The 19,790-nt window shown below is 38.4% G+C and overlaps 2 protein-coding genes across 2 annotated transcripts in view; one reads left to right on the top strand and one right to left on the bottom strand.

Annotated features, from left to right (window-relative positions):
• Positions 1-1,664, bottom strand: part of LOC140240308 (vacuolar protein sorting-associated protein 11 homolog) — a 33,935-nt gene extending 32,271 nt beyond the window's left edge. Inside the window, exons 1-2 of the mRNA XM_072320091.1 lie at positions 1,589-1,664; positions 738-812 (exon numbers count right to left, since the gene is read on the bottom strand). Of these exons, the coding sequence (XP_072176192.1) occupies positions 738-812; positions 1,589-1,603 (90 nt within the window). The 5' untranslated portion in view covers positions 1,604-1,664. The remainder of the gene's footprint in view (positions 1-737; positions 813-1,588) is intronic.
• Positions 1,665-1,753: 89 nt separating this feature from the next.
• Positions 1,754-14,390, top strand: LOC140239475 (uncharacterized). The gene is made up of 12 exons (XM_072319310.1): positions 1,754-1,879; positions 2,503-2,617; positions 3,138-3,236; positions 4,312-4,390; positions 5,361-5,475; positions 5,864-6,048; positions 6,540-6,695; positions 7,296-7,373; positions 8,112-8,195; positions 9,312-9,470; positions 10,098-10,265; positions 11,288-14,390. Exons 1-12 carry the CDS (start codon positions 1,822-1,824, stop codon positions 11,486-11,488), a joined length of 1,497 nt encoding a protein of 498 aa, XP_072175411.1. The 5' UTR covers positions 1,754-1,821; the 3' UTR covers positions 11,489-14,390.
• Positions 14,391-19,790: the final 5,400 nt, after the last annotated feature.

Raw genomic sequence — 19,790 nt, forward strand, 5'->3', positions numbered from 1 at the left:
CAAATATTCGACATTTATTTCAGCGTCTTCCGGAGCCGAACGTTGTCCTTAATCATTTCCGAACGCAAAATCAAATATCTGACGTTAGTTTTAGCACCATACGAAGCTGAGTCGTATCGTTTTTCATTTCCAAAAGTATGAGCAAACATCCGACATTTATTTTAGTATCTTACGGAGCCGATTGTTACCGCTGTTCATTTTCAAAAGTAAAGGCAAACATCCGACTTTTTTTTTTTTTGGTGGAGCGATAGGGTCACCAAGATCTTCATTTCTGACATTTTGATTTCAAAGCCGATTTTCATTCAATTCATTCACATAAAAGTCGATTCAATTCCAATTGACAAGCATGCAAACAATCGGTAGGCACTATAACAGATACCATGTTGAACATTGATAAACGTCGGATAAGTCGAAGAAAATTCGACGTACGTACGCGTACCTCGAATTTCGCGTACCTCGAATTTCACGTACCTCGAACTATTTTCTTCAGTCCCGACGAATTCGAGGTATCCGAAGTTGACTGTATCTAGACAAATAAATTTAAGTAAATACTGCAAGGTACAACTCAAGGAGTACTGAAACATCAAAACAAGAACTGACTAGCAGCATGGACTGGAAGTATGATTGGATATATTCACTGTAAGAGAAGACACTGCAGCAAAGCTATACATTGTAAATGGATGCCACATTGCATCATTCACTAATTAAAAACAATTTGGGTGGCGAGGCTGACTTACCTTCAGTTTTGAGAATATTTCTGTGCTTTCTGGGTATTTGACCACCTCCTTCTCAAAGAAGTTGAATCTCCTCCACTAATAATTAATGAAAGAAGGAGATTAGCTATTATTTAATGCAATATGATGGTGAAACAAAAGAGATTAGAACATAGCTATGTACTGAATTAGAACATAGCTATGTACTGAATTAGTATATCGTACTTCACATTAAAATAGATTCTCATACAAGTGAAACGTTCAGGAAATGAAATTATTAAAATCAATGTCAAAGGCAGATCAAGCATATTTGTACTGTAATTGTTTATTATATTGGACTTTTTTAAAGATAGAATCTTTTTATTTAGGGTCTAACTTTAAATTTGTTGACAAAGTTGTTTGTTAATCAGTCGATGTGCACCCACGACCAGTGTCAGAGTGACGACAATGTAAATTTACTAACACTCTCAGGGTTAGGTTTCACTCCCGATGCGATGCGTTACACCAAGATGCAAGAAAAGAAGAAGGCATAAGCAGCTGATAAGAGAAGGCACTACCCCCTTGCTAGTAAATAGTAGATGTTTGGATAGATCCCTGGCCCTGAGTCCAGGACTGCCGAGTATTACAGGATGTGATTGTCAGAGATCCAGTGATTACGTGTAATTTAGAGTCTAGCCTGGTGCCTAGTCATAGTCATTAGGCTCCATCTTGTTCACACTCACTCGACAATGAACGCTCGGGACTAAGCAATGATCACCAGCAACGAGCTATTTTCTTGTTATTTTAACATATGACAATACCGGGGGAAAATACACCCTTCAGAGTCTTGATCATTCTACTCAAGTTTTATAAATAAGTGTGAACTGCAAACTAACCTGCAAAAAAGTCATAATGCTTGTCCCTCTGGCCTATTTCGCCGTAGTATTTGCAGCCCCGTCACTCCCACCAGACCACCAGACAGAATAATGGAAACGTAAGTTAACCTTTGACCTTGCTATCGGCTTGGCTGCTTCGCCGTTGCCAGTAACGCTATAAACCGGATAGAAAAACCCACGTCTGCTCGTCGAATACCAACTGCTTGAAGAAATCAGCAAAATATTCTCCCAAAATGACGTCCATATCGAGTATGGCCAGGTTTAAAAGTTCCCCAACACGTTCTGCGAGAGGTAAGCTATCAAGTATTTGTCAAATGTTAATTTGTAAGAGACAGATTGCTTACCTTACCGAGCAATTTCAAATTTAGAAGAGACACAGTCCCATCTGCAGCTGCGGATGTTTGTGTGTCTTTCATTGTAGAAATCACTTTACAAGAAGACATGTGTAAATTCATAGTTATACTGGTACTGTCTTCTCATTTCTGTCACTCATAAACGCCTAAGTTTACTGTGTTTGAATGATTTTACATCTCATAATGAATTGTGAAATGTTATACAGTAAAACTAATTGGTCTTGAAACCTTTATCAATTTGACTTGTTTGTTGAGTGTTTTTTCTCTCTTTTTTTTTTTATTTGTTTTAGATTCAATCATGTCAATACGACTAGATGGGTCTAGAGTTTGTCTAGGCTACCTAGATTTCTATTTGGTTTTGAATTTGTGTTAATGTCACAATTCAGTGATAGGGCGTAACCAGGACGTCGACAGGATGTCATGTCAAAACAAAAGGTGCCTAATTTCGTCCCACACACCACACAAACCAAAAATGATAGGAATAGCTACATTTGTAATACATAATAGACTGTCTAACTGGTTAGTCAATTAAATGTTGAAAATCTCTTTGCTTCACTTCAGGTCCGAGTTTCTCTGGAACAGCAACAGGAGGATCTACCCTGCGAAGGAGTGGCAGCTTGGGAAGTCTTACCAAACGCTCAGCAAACATTGCTGCCAACTTTGGCTCAAGCACAAAGTAAAAATCACCCCCAAAGATTTCATGAACAGATCCAAACATTTTATAGTACCGGGTATTGTCTTGCCAAAGAAAGATGAGAGAATTTATATCTATTGAAAGGAAAACAATTGAAAAAAAATTAGTTAAAAAAAAAAACAATCCAGATGAACCAACAAAATCCCAATATGTGGTACTAAAGGTACCATACTTGGTAGACATCTAAGTATATCACTTCATTTAAAATCATAGGTTTGATGGAAAGCAGGTTATAAAGATATTGTTTGAAATTTGAAAAGGAATCTTTGCATTCAAAATTTGATCTTGAGATGATGACCTTGAACACGTTGGCAAATGTTGGTTTTTTTACCACCGGGTATTTGCATGGTAAGTTCATGAAGTTACAAATTTGAAAAAGTTCATGTGTTAAATCAGTATTGTTTTTGCTGCTGTTTGTCTGTTTTAAATATGAAAAGAAATGATGGATATTCACTGAATTGTAGCAAATATTTTTTTTTTTCTCTCTCTCTCTGATTTCAAGGAAATCCACAAAGGCTGCAGACTATGACAACTTGGAGGCAGAGTACATCAAAAACCTGCAGCAACAGATCTACTTTCTGGAACTGGAAGCCAATTTCCTATATCCTTTCTTTTTCATTTGTTTCCTCTAGTTAAAGTTCTCTCATTCAATCTTTTATTAAGTACATGTGCTGCATAGGTGTATTCTCTCAAGTTTAAAGGGACTGTACAGTACTGGTTGAGGTGGGGATTCATGTTTTGAACATTCCTACACTGTAAGTGAGATAGTGAAAACCCTCTTATGAAATATGAAAGAGCATGTCATTTTAAGAAGGATTCAACGTTTATTTGATGATAATTGGTTTTCAAATGGCTGAGATATCCAAAAAAAGTGCTAATAATAAAAGACGACATGCCACAACTTTATTAGAATCTCTTTGTTTCACCATGTTTTTGGATATCTCAGCCATTTCAGAACCGATTTTCATCGAATAAACTTTTGATACCCCTTAAAACTGCATGCTCTTTGACATCTCATAGAGTGGTTTCTGAATATCTCGCAAAACGTTAAAAGCTAAATCCTCACCTCGACCAGAACTGTACGCACCCTTTAATTCATCCTCACCATTTCGGTCTCCTTACTCATTTTACTTGTTTATTTCCTGGGGGACGGGTAGGTTTACACTTTTGCCATATTGTATCAAGTGCTATATGTGCTGTACCAGAAAAAAAAATTGTTGTCAGATTTTGTTGTTGTTGTTGTTGTTGTTTTGTTTTTGTTTTTGTTTTGTTTGTTTTTTGTTTGTTTGTTTGTTGTTGTTTTTTTAACGGGGGGGGGGGGGTGACCAATTTCAACTTGTTTGTCAGAAATGTACCTTAAAATACACTTCCATGAACATCTAACTTGGTACCTTTACCAGCTTCCTCACATACGGAGCACAGAGTATCTTTATTACAGTGCAGACTTGGGCTATAATTCAATTATATTTGCTACCAGGGCAACAAGTAGCAGTCTTCTAAAGCTGATTGGCTTGTTCCCTGTTTGATGGCCTTATTGGAATCTGTAATGTAGACCTAATAGGGGCTCACAGTCAATGTCCATCTGCACTTGTTTGAAAAGTGCTATGAGCAGTCATATCCCATGGTACACCTGTATGTTGTCTGGGAAGTCATTACTCCTTGACTGTATTTTTCACGCGAGACCAGGCCAAGAAAGCTACAGAGCTGCAACCTCGGATGACGCAGGAGGCCAGTAAGATGCTACACAGGCTTAAAGTGAGTAGCTCCAGTAAAGTAATAGCAATACCAATTTTTAAAGCAACTGTAACTGATGCTCTCTTTCTTTACATACCGAGTGCTCAGATTTATATACAGGTCTATGATACAAAAACCTCTTCTTTTTTTCCAAGTTTTCCTTCCAGCCACTTGCTTTGCAGCGTAGATTTCTGAAAAGAGCAGAGAACTAGTGGTGAACAGGGCTGTCTCAAAATATCAAATAAGCTATAAGAGAATAGAAAGGTACAACTGCTCTCTTCTTTTCATTGTGAGGTCACACTCATTTCACGGGCGGTGCTAGAATTATACCATTTTGAATGTGTGTAATTTTTTCTCATGTACAATGCCTTTGTACAATGGAGTTTTGCATTTTAACTTTCAGGGATTTTCATATTAAAGATGTGTTTTGCCTTGGAAAGTCTTGATAATACTTGATGTCCCAATTGTAGGTATTGATGATAAAAAATGTAAGATTTATAGTTCAAAGAAAGATTTTGTGATTATTGTTACGAGAGATATACTTCATGCATATGAAGTATGTCTGTATATTATAGACCGATTCGGGTTCGTTGAGGGCAGCAGACAATTTGTGGCACTGGGCGCAGCCATTAGCTCATTTTGCGGTGTCCCAGCCTACCCCCCTCCTCTCCCCCACCCCACGGGCAACATGTTTACCGCGCACTTGTAACAAAGGTTCGCGCACTAAGCAAGCATTCGCGCACTCAGTACGAGACGCCCATTGGCTAAAGCAACCATGCATCAGTTTTTCATTCCGTGCGCGTGCTAATGTAGGGAGAGGGGTGGGGGAGTGGGAGGGGGGGTCGGCTGAGACACAGCAGTTATGGCGCTGCCCATGCCAAAAATACACATAGCGCGTCACAGAATAGGTCAATGGGATGAAATTCAAAAATGATATTAAATTAATGATTTAATCTTCGTATACTCTGCCATTGTCTTGGCAAATAATCAGGAGCTTCAGTCTGACGTGGACAATCTGCACCTGGAGGTGAGGAGGAAAGAGTCCAACTTGGATCTTGTCAGCACAGAAAAGGACAGACTTGATGGGAGGCTAAAACTTCTAGAAGGTAGATATAATGTGAATGACACGCCTCAAACACAACAGCAACAACTGGGTTACTTCAGTGAGAAGACAATGACATTCAAAGCTAATTACATTAATCTGTAGGTCTCCTGTCATTTTATAACACAGATGATTTGATTTTGTCCTCGTACTTTTAAAATTTGTCAGATACAAGAAAAACATGTCCGAAACTCGTATTTCAAAACTTGAAATTCTCTAATGTTGTAATCTGTGAGTAAAATTTGTGATACTTTCCACACAGAAAAAAAAAAAATAATAATTCACCGTCTTCACGTTTACAGCAATACTAATATGAATGGTGTGGTTAACATTGTTCAGCATTGTTAAAGTTTGGACACAATGATTAATATAATACTCCCATTTCTTTGTAGAAAATCATCAGAGGGAAAAGAGGCTGTTGGTGGAAGAAGTCGTCCAGCTGAAGAAACAGAATGAGATGATCCAGCGGGAGATCAACGACAGAGAATCTCAGATATCGGTGGCACGTTCTGAGCTAGAGAGGGGCTCAACTTCTTTATCCAGTGCTGAACACCAGATACACATGCTTGAGGCTGAGGTACATGTAATTGTATCAACAGTATTGAATTTATAGTATTTCCCTGATGTGTACTGACAGCTGCATACATAATGACAGAGATAATTTCTGTCATATCATCTGATAAACGCATACTTCTTCTTTTTTCCATGTTGTGATGATAATGAATCACTGAGATCCAAACCTGCACAGTCTCTGTGATTTTGAGAACAGTCATGTAAAATTATCTAAAAGACAGAATGTACTGTCAACAATGCCAAACTCGCACAAGTCAAAAAAATGGTTTAATTCAAAGGAAATTTCTACACAGGATAATATACAAACTTGCGTTCATTTTACTGTGTAAGTTGAAATTATCATTTATAAGGCAAATGATTATTTCTGGTCCCTTTGGATTTGACGTAGCCAAGGTTGACGATATAGTCTTTTTCATGTTAGTAATTAATACATTCTCTCAAATGTGAGATCTGGCTCTAAGCAGTTTTTGTCACGGCAATGAACTTGAAATCCAGGTGCAGCAGAAGTCCGACATGCTGCGAGCCACTCAGCTGGCCCTAGAGGAGAAGAGGGCAGACCTACTTAGGACCCAGTCTCAGCTGCAAGAAATGGAGGACAAGTATTACTCCAGCACAGCATCCATCCAAGACCAGGCTGTCCAGGAGTTCAGGGTAAGGCTGTTTTAAGGAAATGCTCTGATATTAGTGAAACGTCCACCTTTAACTCTTTGCAAATCAGTCAACCTCATTGTTTGTAGTACTTGTGTGTGATGATGGTACAATGGTGCACCTGTTGTGAGCAATGTGATCATGATGATTACTTGAGGAATACAATCAAGATAATTGAGTAATAATAATAATGATAATAATGATAAGAAGATACCGGTACTCAAGGGGAGTAGAGATGGATGATCCCCTCATGTCGGGACAAGATAGGATGTAGATGATCTGAAGTTGGTTTTGTATTGAAGTATAGTGGGGTTCAGGGGCAAAAAATATATTTTAGCTTGATGGAAGAGGGTCGTAAGTAGCCAGAAAGAAAGATTTGAGTATACAGGGAAATATCATTGATGCGTGCACCTCTCACTCTTCCACATCCAAGCACTGACAAGAAATGTGTAAATGGGATGTTCGTGGCAGTTGTAGGCAGTCTCAAAGAAAGTTATGGCAAAACCAGGTTTGATTTGTTATCTGTACACCTGTAGACGGCAGGATGAGTTTTCTGCAGTTTAATCACAGTATTGAAGAAAGCAACCATTGATTCCTTTGTAGGATGAAATCAGGCAGCTGAAGGGAAAGCTCAAAGAATCAGAGATGAAGGCAGAACACGATCGGTTTTTAAAGAACAAGGTAAGATCTGCATTTACTTGTGTTAGTAGGAACCATTTAAATGTGTTAGTAGGAACCATTTAGATGTGTTAGTAGGAACATCTCTTTCATCAAAAAGTACTTGATCAATAGCTTTTAAACAGTTCCTTTCTCAAAGTTAAAATCGCAAGTTATGGCTTTTGTAAATCATTATAGTTCTGAGTAAGATGAGTAAAATGTAATACCAAACATTTATTCAATAAAATGTCAAGATTTAGCAGCGCAAGTGGTATTCATTTCTTCATAATTTTTAGAAAAATTATTCTTGATGCTAAATATCAATGTAATTTAGTAACCTCGACTAGGCCAATTTGTAATAATGATGGGTGTAAATCTTGTACAGGTTAGCATGGGCTCTGTCTTTTGATTTCAAGGGTGCTGTCCTTTTTTGCAAACCTCATCAGTATCCAGTACTGTCTATCTAAATCCACCATTTTGTGCAAGACTGTATATATCAGAGTTTGTTGATAATTAATATGCACCGTACACATCCGGTTGTAATTAAATGAGATTATTTGTGATTCTGTTTAGTTTCTCTGAAAGACATATTGCAATAACTTCAAAACACAAACATGAATTTCTCAACCCGCTGTTATGTTATCAAGATGAAGTAACTATAATGTGTTTGTGGCGTGAATTGCCCCTGTTTGAACTGAGATGCATAGAGTACTAAAGGGGCTAATAAGCTTTGTATGATCTTGTGTTCCATGTCTAAACTAGATGTCTGAGGATGTGAATAACCTTGTTAAAGAGAATGCTGTGATGGGAGCTCAGGTCCTGGAACTCCAGAAGCAGCTTGACAGAGTGAGATGAAAATCCTTGTTCATGCTAGAAGGTCGCTTGGGTGGCTGGCATTATGAAAGGCACAGACATGCCAACTGTTACTTTTTTGCAGTATGGTTGAGTGTCCAACACATTTACACCCTAATATTTTTCTATCAATAGATACTTCAGATATCTCATAATTCGCCCAAATTTTTTTTTTTCACATGTTAAGAAAATATTCTGAATTCAAAAGCATGCATTAAAGATGCGATTTGCGGTACACGCTCCAAGATTACTGCTTTGAACACGTGGGTTGTTATTTTGACGCACTCAGTTGCGCCGTAGTTTTGAAACCAACACCCTTACCCTCCCTTGACAATACGTGTGAAATGCGCACATAATGCTTTTCCTATGTGCCATTTGTAATCTACGGGATCATTGTTTTGCTGTTGATCTTATTTATTATCAGGTTTTTCAGTAATATTTGAACGCCTTCACATTCCCAAGAAGAATGCAAAACCACTGCAAGTAGTCTCATGCATGGAATGTTCATCCTGTACGCGCAATGCAGCAAAAAGAGGGGTGTCGGTTTCAATGTGCAGTATCAATGCGTTGGACACCTACAACGTACTATACCCATATACACTGTTTTTTGTCAAAAATTTAGTAGGGTTTCATGGGAAATACTAATTTGGCCAAATTTATGACACTACACATGAATCTTGCAGAAAAGCCAAAAATATTGTGTTTCCACCAAAAATATGCCTTTCCAGCCACCCAAATTCCATGAATTGACCTATATGCAGTAGCAACGGTGATTACTTACCGCTGTAGATGGTTAATAGGACCTGAGGGAAAATATCAATAAACTTGAATATTCAAATTTGGATTCATCAAAATTAAGTGTTATACTGTAGATGAAGTCGTAACAGTAAAATCAGTTTTAAAATCTGGTCAAGTAAACATACTTTGGTGACCACAGCGAGAACACCTGTCAAGTCAAGGTTGCAGAGGTAACCCAGATGAGTCCATAAAATGATGTCTGTCTAGTTTTTACATATAAGTCCATTTGATGTGCAACAGGCATATAACATACATTTGTAAGTATACATATTGACATGAACTGACCCACATATGCCATTTGTTACTCCCCAGGAGAAGATGTTACGGGAATCGCGAGACACGCGCCACTCCAGTCAGATCACAGAGCTTGTGACAGTTCGGGACAAGGAAAAGCAACTGAAGTTTGATTTGGACCAGGCTAGGGAGGCCCTGAAGCAAGAGAGGGATAGAGTGGCTCATCTCATGCAGCAGGTATGATGATGATGATGATGATGATGATGATGATGATGAAGATGATGATGATGATGATGATGATGAGGAGGAGGAGGAGGAGGAGGAGGATAATGATAGTGATGGTGATGGTGATGGTGATGATCATGATCATGATCATGATCATGATGAAGATGATGATGATGATCATGATCATGAAGATGATGATGATGTTGATGATGATGGGGATGATGGTGGTGATGATGATGATGGTGGTGATGGTGATGATGGTGATGATGGGGGTGATGGTGACGATGGTGATGATGGGGATGATGATGGTGATGATGGTGTGATGGCGTGATGGTGATGGTGATGGCGATGATGACGGTGATGGTGAAAATGATGATGATGATGGTGATGGTGATGGTGATGGTGCTAGTGATGGTGATGGTGATGTAAATCATAAAGCTGTGTAAAAAGAGTAAACATTTGTACATGTATTTCCATTTTGCAAGTGGATGGGGACCAAATCATAATTAGTTCTCAAGTGGTACTGAAGGAATTTGCCGTTTCTGTAGAATTGCTATGAATTGTCAGTTCAGTAAATCAGCAGCAATGAGTACAGCTTAATTCATCACTGTGGTGACTTCTTTTGTCTCTCCATCACAGCTGTCCAAACAGGACGAGCGTCACACCCAGAACACTCTGAGCCACAACACCACCAAGAGTCGACTGGCTGAGGTGGAGGGCAGACAAGGGGGACTTGAGCAGGAGAATGCCCAGCTCCGTAGGGACAAGATGCTTCTTGTAGACCATGTGGCAGAGCTCCAAAAACAGGTGTGTGCATCTACATTGTATCCATGGCTCAACATTAGCTTTTAATAGACCTTGAAACCCGTTCAGGTTACTAGAATTATTGAATTTGAAATGTTGGTGGCCCAAAAAGAAAGTTTAGTGCTGCAGATTAAAAAGAAATGTAGAAATCTATTTCAAATCTTAACCGTTTCTAGGACCTTTCAAGGACTGCATAAACATGGTGTTTCTACAAACCTTCCTCCCTCTTTTTACCAAGTGCTTCTCTAATCTTTTTGCATTCACTGAATATGCCTATTTGTGTGGGAGAGGGAAACTTCCCCTTAAAAACCTGGTAGAGTGGAAAGATAGGTGACCCCGATGGAATTAATCCTCTTTCACTGCCCACTGAGCTACATCCAAAATCCAGGAATAGCAACCGTCTGAGAATATGTGCATGGAGGTGCATGCTCCTCGGGTAAGGTTGACTCAAGTCTAGATTCTTTGGCTGTGTGTATACGTACACAGAGGTCAGTGATAAGTCTGTATGCAATTTGTTACAGGAATTCTTGAAAAATCTGGGCTGGGCCAGCCTTCCCACTCTATGGTATTCCCATGCTACTGGGTCTATTAAAGGCATTATTTACCATTTGCATATGAAACAAAAACCCAGCTTTAGTGCTTCAAAATAGTTCTGAAATGCGAGTTAGGGATAGAAACAACCAGTGTAAAAAAGTTCATTAGTATAGTCCCTGTCAAGTATTGTAAAATACGCAAAATGGGAACAATAGTTATAATAGAATTGTTTCTAGACTAAACCGTCTACGGTTATGGTTTAGTGAGAAAAGTAGTGATATCTCTTTATACTCCTTATACTGATATTTTAGGCTTTATTGCAAAATGTTTATATGGTAGCATGTTTTGTGATACACCTGACCTACACATATGCATCAAATGTGGTAACTCGAACATTTTTCAGATCACTGCTCCCAAAGGTAAACAATACCATGCTAGTGGGTCTATTAATATTTAAATGCATCCTTCGCTCTCCATCTCGCTGCTGGTAGGTTGCCGAGAAGGAGCAGGAGGTTCTCCGTCTCCATGGACACATGCACACCGTGGAGGCGCGGCTTGACGAGTCGGAGCGGAGGACCGCGGCGGAGAGCACCATGCAGAGCCAAAAGTGGTCTGAGTTTGAGAGGATGGCTGAGAGCATGAAGAAACTCTCTCAGAGCATGACGGCACGCTCCATGACGCCGGAGTATTGACGGCCGCTGCCCCCTGCGCGACAGTAGGAAGCATTTGTAGCTTTGATTGTGAGCAAAGGAGGTCTCTAATGCTATGTCAGTCCTGCACAATTGATTAGTCTTCACTAAAGGTGCACAGTGAATCGGAGTTGGGACTAAATGTCAACATGCGGTTGTCAGTCCCATGAGATTGTACCATGTGACATACAGATTGATTAGGATGATTAGAAAATTTCACATTGTATCACTGCAGTGTTTGCAGGTTCTTTATATTGAAGAAAGAAGATTTAACTTGAAATGTCAAGATTGGACTAAGATATGTGGAAGGTATTCAAAGGGGAAAATATGTGTTCTTGCTTCATTTTCTCTTACAGGAGCTGTAAGCTTGTATGACTTCAACGTTATAATGATTTTATTGTGTCATTCCATGTTAATGTCCAGAAAGAAATGATTCCATGTACATTCTTCAGCAAAGTCCTGCCATCAATCTCCTTTAATAGCTGATTGCAAAATTCTTATTTCTGAATTGAATATTTTCTGCTCCATGCTGGACATGAAACCTGCTTTGTTGTTTAGCTGAAGAAATGCAGTGGTATAAATGCCAGATGTTGCTAATCGCTTTAATCAGGTGCAAGAGAAAATCATTCCATTTTTAAATGAAAGTGATCACCTGTAGATATCATTCATATTATACATATATATTAATAATATATTTGCGTTTGTTTGTAGAAGTTAGCATCAAGTACCTGTCGAATGTAGGGATTTTATATTTCTTTCCAACTGCTAAACACTGCTGTAGCAAACATCCAAGCATGATTCATTTGCTTCCATGGTTTGTACTGTTCATTTACCAATTGTTTAGATCATATAGAACAATCAAGGGCTTGTTTTTACAAGTAGGTCGTTGAAAAGAAGTGTGTTGCAATCTCTGCTGTTTTTGTTTTTTGTTTTGTTTGTTTGTTTGTTTGTTTGTTGTGTTTTTTGTTTTTTTTTGGGGGGGGGGGTTGTAATCATTAAATAAACTCGCTATAACCTATTAAGACCTATACTTAGCCTGAACTCAATAATACTGTAAGTGGCCAATTAAAATGACATTGTATATTTGATATAGTGCCAATACACAAAAATGAGCCAGATAAAGTAAAATGTAAAGTGATCCAGCTCTCATCTGTTGTTGCATGTCCACAAATTTCCACTAATATTAACCCGTTGAGGATGGAATGATTTTGCTACAACACACACTTCCCATAGACACCTGCCAGAGTATACTTGAGACTAGTTTTTGTTAATTTTCACAAATATTAGGAAGTGTGTATCATGTAGTAATGCCAGCTGTTTCTTCATGTTGTAACTTTATAGTAAAGCTATCTTCACTCATCTTTTCAGGGAAAGGAATTTGTTCAGCATTATTGGCAAATCTAAGAGATAAAGAGGTTTTTGTAGAATTACAAATTGAGGCTGAGGGTGAAATATCTTTCATCTTTTTGTCTTCGCATCTATTACTGCTGTAAGGGCACTTTGTGTACAGTACTGTACTAAGTCGGAGTCTACCAAACATTCCGCATACAGCATGAATATTTCAGCGAGGGATTCTGTCATTAAAAGAAGATATTGGTGCAGAGACGCCCGTTGTTGTTGTTGTTTGCACAACGATGGAAAGAAATAACCAAAATAGAGAGTTTATGAAGAGTGTGCTATATGGGCACATCTGCAGTATTACACCATGTGTGACTGAGAAGCATTATTTACATTTGATGGACAGATTGCAAGGAAATTATATGCTTTTTTGCTTGAAGTGAGAGCAGGCTATTTTTGTGACAGATATGGACATTTCCTGTGGTCATGTGGTCGCTACCATGTCCTCAAATTAAGAAAGACTTTATTTTTTTTCCTCAGATGGATGGTCTGATTCAATTTTGGCCCAAGACTGGCAGCCTAGCTCACAGTATGTACCGATGAGAGCGCTATTTACTACTTCCTCTGCTAGTCTTATAAGTTTACAACAGTCATGTAAATATTGGTGTGATACTAGCATTCATCAAAAATGTCTATCATCGAGCAAATATGCAAGTTCTAGTGGTAGCCACCATAAGTAGAGGTTTCTTTTTGTTGTGTACGTTAACTTCAGCCACTTAATCGAACTTCTGTGTTCCAAAGGAAAACTGGAATTGTCTCAGCATGGCATACTCGAACTGCCTTTATACTGTATCAGTGTGATGACATGAATTGTGTTGGTTAAATTTATGCACATGTATGATGTACACATGATATGTAGCATTTAGTGTTTGGCTTTAACCACCGTAAACGTACATACGTCCATAAAGACTTCATGTGAAAATAATTAATGTATAAAGTATGATTACATTATCACCTTTACAAAATTCTAAATTCCATTTTTATTACAAAATAAGTTCTTTTTTGTGACATTCACACTAAAGTGTCTTGCTTGATATTCACTTCCTATGTATTTGACAGTACATGTATTCATGAACGAGAGAGCTATTTTGTACTACTTTGCTGTGTATTGGATAAATTTGTGAGGCTCTAAACTGTCTGTTTTGTCATTGATGTTCTGTATAGGCTGTTATTTTCGGACGGGTTTAATTTTTGTGTGAATGTCGCTAATCACTGTTGGACCACAAATTTAACAACACACGGAAATATCTCAAACTGATAGCAGTAATACACTTATGATAGCCTTAGATAGCCTCAGAGGCAAAATCATGAAAACAACATCTCGTGAAAATGCCCGTGACCTCCTCATTTGCAAAAATATCTGCGAGCAAAAATAACAGCTTATACAGTATATAGAGTATGTTATGTAGAGTAAGACATATCGTGACAGTTTGAAATATACATGTAATATGTGTTTCATATGAAATGTATGTTTCTTAATAAACCAACACTACTGATATTCAATTCATCCAATACTGTGTGTGCCGTTATACTGAAGTAGCAGTTGATTGAAATTGCAATGAGTATAACTTAAGTTTATGTACACAGAGTGCATATCTGTGCTTTCTTATTAATCTCAAAATATCACAGATTATTACCCATACGAGGTAGTTTTGCGAGGCAATTGCAGTTGGTATTCTGCAGAGTCGTGGAGGTCAGCGGGCAATATCACTTGATATTTTCCTTCTTCCGGGTTTTGTCATTCACTTTACATGTAAACATTCCGGTCGACCACAAAGAGAAGACATTCAAGGACGTCGCTGTGTGTCGGTTGCACACACCGTGCACAAAACAATACGTTAGCATGTAAAAACGAGGACGGTTGCTGCGACTGTGTGAGCGGGCGGCGTACCTGATTGTGCAAGGGGTTGTGTGCAAGCATGTGGGTGTAGTTGAGCGCAGTGGTGTCAGGCGCGGCGCTAGGGTGCAATTAACTCGCCAAAAGCTTATGACCTCGAAGCCTCAGTTGCAAAAAGTAGACAGCTTGTGTGCGTAAAACCGCTGGGGAAGTGTTGCAGGACAATCGCAATATCTCACCTCAAAGCCATCAAATGATTAAATCTATACAGCAAACTGAAGAAGAAACTATTCTCTAACTCGTAATGTTAGTTATTTGGGGTTTTATTGAGGATAAACGTGTGAAAATAATGTCGAAACTTAGCTTCCAAAACAGAAAATTTGGTCTCAAAACAAGTGTTATTTTCTCACATTTTCCTTCATTGCACAAAAATGAAACTTCGGTATATGACTTATGGTAGTATATCCATGCTGCTCTCCAAATATCTTTTCTGTATCATTTGGCGCACAGCTATGTCTGGAAAAAATCGAGATCACTGTCACTTGTGACCCACGTAAAATCCATGGCGTAAGGAATACGCAGTCCGATGTATTGGTTTTTGTGCTGCTTGAAACAGTTGAAGCACAAAGCAGGGTTCCTCTCTTGCCCACTCACCACCCTGCTGACCGAAAATCGACCTCTGTCGCATTGCGCCGAGCCTGACACCGCTGATTGGCTAAGCGTGCACTCACCAGTAGAAAACGCATGCGCAGGAGGATGATCTAGTTGTGCATGTCCAGTATCTTCTCTTAAAGTTGGTTGTCTTTTTGCTCTTATTTTTACCTAACTACTAATTGCACAAACACGAGACTTCGCAGGTAGTGAGTCTGGTGTATACAGACTAGTAATATGTTGATCAAATGCATATTCATGCAGGCGCAGACTTGTGTCGGGAAAAAATCGTAACCCTTTCCCACAGTCGACTCAAGCAGAAAAATACACATATCTCGAAAGATACATCAGCGTTTTCGCCCAAAAATCATATGAAGGATGATATATTCATATTTGATATATGTGTGAAGTTTCAAGGGATTTGGTGGTAAAATAAGGGAGATACGAGGAGGTGAACTTTCGAGATTTTTTGTCCTTCCCTCCGCACAGCGCTTCGATGACCGTTAAGAATTCAAAAGCTTTGGCCTCTTATCAGTGAGTTAATTGCACCGTAGCACCGGGGCTGGTGTAGGGTTCGACCTGACGCTGAGTGGATTTTGTTACAGTAAATCGGGATGTTTACATTGTAATGTAACTGCTCGAAGATGCCTAAAATGCCTGAAAATGGGTAATAATAATAATATGGACTGTCCTTTCGGGGGATACAACATTTATTGCCCTCACTAGAATAGTATTGCCCTCGTCTTCGACTCGGGCAATGCAATTCTAGTTCGGGCAATAAATGCCGTACACCCCTCAACGCCAGTCCATATTATATTATTATCGACTGTTTCACTCTCCATGTACCCATGCACTAGACTGCCAGCTTTGATTTGCCAGATCATTTCATTCATTCACATTAATCATCCCCCAAATTTTGACTTTGATTTTGGTTAATCCACTCATTTCACACATATACAATGTAACACTGCCATGGTCCTTGTAACTCAGGAGGCCAAGGATATTCACAGAAGGGCCAAAAGGAAGATACACGTAATTGTCACTGCGTTCAGAAGCAACCAAGACAATATGTTGTTGGGTTGGTTAAAAAAATGATGAATACATGCAGAATGATTTCCATACCACATAACTATGTTTTCCTTGATATATCCTTACTAAGTGAAACAACTTCACCTCACCATCCTAACCCCCCCCCCCCCCTTGTGACCAATTATGACTGGTATAACTGAGGTAACCATGGTAACAGTTGATAGGCAACAACCAATCAGGTGTGAGCAGATTGGTCCTCCGGTAACTCCTGTTGTAGACCTACATGTACAATAGTGAAAGTTCTGGGTATATTCCTGCTACAAGACCATATACTGTATGACAATGTAGAGTCAAAGCAGAAACAACAACCACAACATCACAATCATGTCATGATAAACGCATACAGCTTCAGATATATTTAACAGAAAAATATATTTTCTGGCAAAATAATGTATACATGCATTTGATACAAACATGTGTATACAGTACAGTTTGCTGTCATTACATGGCCATTTTGTTTTTGCTGTTTTTCAACCATCATTTGGACGGAATACACAAAGATCCATCCTAAATTTCAGAGGGAATCAAACGATACGCACAACCTGCAACAGTGATAAACCTCAACAATTACAGGATTTGCACCCCAATTTTTTTTCACGTTTTTTGCTAATTTCTCATTAAATAAATGTCTCTTCTCTAACACTCCTATCCATCCCTGTTGTGTGCTTCATTGTTTCAATATCTCTCTATGGACATAATGGATATAAGAACAAACACAGTTCTTGTCCTTAACCTTCCTTAAAGAAAAATCCATGATTCATTTATTTTGCAAGCACCCGATTACCAGTGCTAAGCTGCAGAGTATATGCTACATAGTTAGGATTTCAAATTTTCTGCCATGACATGTCCAATACTTCACTCAAAAAAAAAAAACAGAAGAAAAAAACAATTCTATCTTCAAGATGAACAAGAATATACTGAAAGCCACAAAGAAGGCAGTTACACACAGTATGAGCAAAAATTTGTCTGTCTTGGTAGATGATCAGGTACAAAAAAGGCTGAATACACTACAGACTAACTTTGTGTAGACAAGCAACGATTATATGCATTATTACCACTGAGCAGTCTGAGTATAAGCACATTTTTCAAACACTGGATTCAATAATTTTCTTCAACGAGAAAGATTATTTATAGTCAACTTCATTATGTGCCTTTCCTTTGTGCCATGATTTCATTGTGCAGGAATCATTGCATTGTTCTTTATGATGTCCAATATTCCACAACCAACTTTTCATCTCTTTATCAATTGAGATGCAATTTTACAGTATAAATTTGTAACAGCAACCATTTTGTGCACAACTGAGAATATTCTCAAGATGCTCAGTACAGAAGCAGTGATAAACGGGCTATGGATGGCACATAGAAAAGCATGACATTGTGCTTACTAGGCACTTTATAAATGTAGTAGTATGGCAAATTTGTAGCAAAATCAAAGAAGGACATTTTACCAGTAACAAGTTATGACAATCCAAAGAGAACACAGCATAGTGAAAGTTAAAATTTAAAACTAGGAATACACCCCAATGTGTTACTCATATCAATAAAGACGCAGTGCAAAACATCTAGGAAGGCTGTTTTACAAGGCAAAGAAGAATCTCAAAGTAAAATTTTTACCCATTCATTCAAAGACCAGCTTTAAGGATTTTATCTCTAAATTTAAAATTTCTGTGAGCTAATCACCACCTTAATGTATATACTGTTGTGGTGGAGGTATTTTTTTCATTGATCAATTACATAGTGGTGTGATTTTTAATCTGCACAGTCACATAATTGCATCAAACAGCACACACACAGATGAACACATCACATTTATAATCGAACTGAACTCAAACATGATTAGAGAGATGTTTGAAACTCTGATGAGGGTAATATACACCATATTCATATACTTCTGATTCAATGCAATAACTCACTAATATGCAGCATAGTAAAAATTAACATGTTTTCATTACATATGTTCAAAAACAGGGATACAAACATCAAATTCCCCTTTGAATTGAATACTACATACACCATACAATTTGCAGGGTTTTCATTTTCACAAATTTCGCAAATTTGACAACACGCATAAATGTTGTAACTCTGATCATGGCATGAACACGACAAGCAAACATACTTTTCTCTGTTCACTGTTTACAACACAATCATGTATTTAACCACTTGTGAAATTATTGGGAAGACCCAATTTGCAAAAATTAGACTTGCAGAAAAAAACTAGAAATGTCGCTTTGGCGACTGGTATGCCTCCGCCATAATGTACAGGTGTGGAGAAAAAGTGCAATTTCTGAATTGAATAGTAAATTGTTACCATTTTCATCTGGCCCTTGACCCTAAAATTCATAAGATAATTACTTTCAGGTAGAACATGCATAATATGTACTAAGTTTCAAGGTAACTTGAGCCACTTCCGAGATATGGAGGAAAAAGTTAGTTCAGCACTTTCACTTGATCTTTGACCTTTTGACCTTTGAGGCAAAAAGAGAAAAAAAAAAACTTTCCAGAGAATTTCTATTAGGTTACACACGCATACACCAAGTGTAAAAAAATAACCCTGCTGGCATTGCATAAATATGAGGGTAATAGTAAAATTTTGAAGTCTTGCACTTGACCTTTGACCCCATGAACCCTACATTCTCTAGATAATCACTTCCAGTCAGTACATGTATATACTATGTTCCATGAAGATACCTTGAACAATTTTCCAAGGTGCGGAGAAAAAAAAAGAAGTTTTAATATTTTTACTTGACCTTTTGACCTTTGACCTTTGACCTCATGACCCAAACTGTCACCAGAGAATCTTAATTGGGTAATACATGTATACACTAAGTTTCAAGAAAATATCTTCAGGCATTCAATAGATATGGTGGAAATAGTGAAATTTTATGTATTTGACCCTGACCTTTTGACCTTTGACCTTTGACCTCATGACCCAAACTTTCACCAGAGAATCTTAATTGGGTAATACATGTATACACTAAGTTTCAAGAAAATATCTTCAGGCATTCAATAGATATGTTGGAAATAGTGAAATTTTATGTATTTGACCTTGACCTTTTGACCTTTGACCTTGAGCATGTGCACCCAAAAGTTGATAGGCACAACTTCACCCCCTAATACACATACATGCCAAGTTTCATTAGGATACCTCAACAGGTTTCGATAGTTACCTTGTCCACAAAATTCATTACGGACGGACGGAAGGACGGACGGACGGACGGACGGACGGACGGACGGACGGAAGGACGGACGGACGGAAGGACGGACGGACGGACGGACGGACAACCCGAAAACATAATGCCTCCGGCACCACTTCGTGGCGGAGGCATAAAA

This window comes from Diadema setosum, chromosome 16 (genome assembly GCF_964275005.1).
Source record: "Diadema setosum chromosome 16, eeDiaSeto1, whole genome shotgun sequence".
Classification (NCBI taxonomy): Eukaryota; Metazoa; Echinodermata; class Echinoidea; order Diadematoida; family Diadematidae; genus Diadema; species Diadema setosum.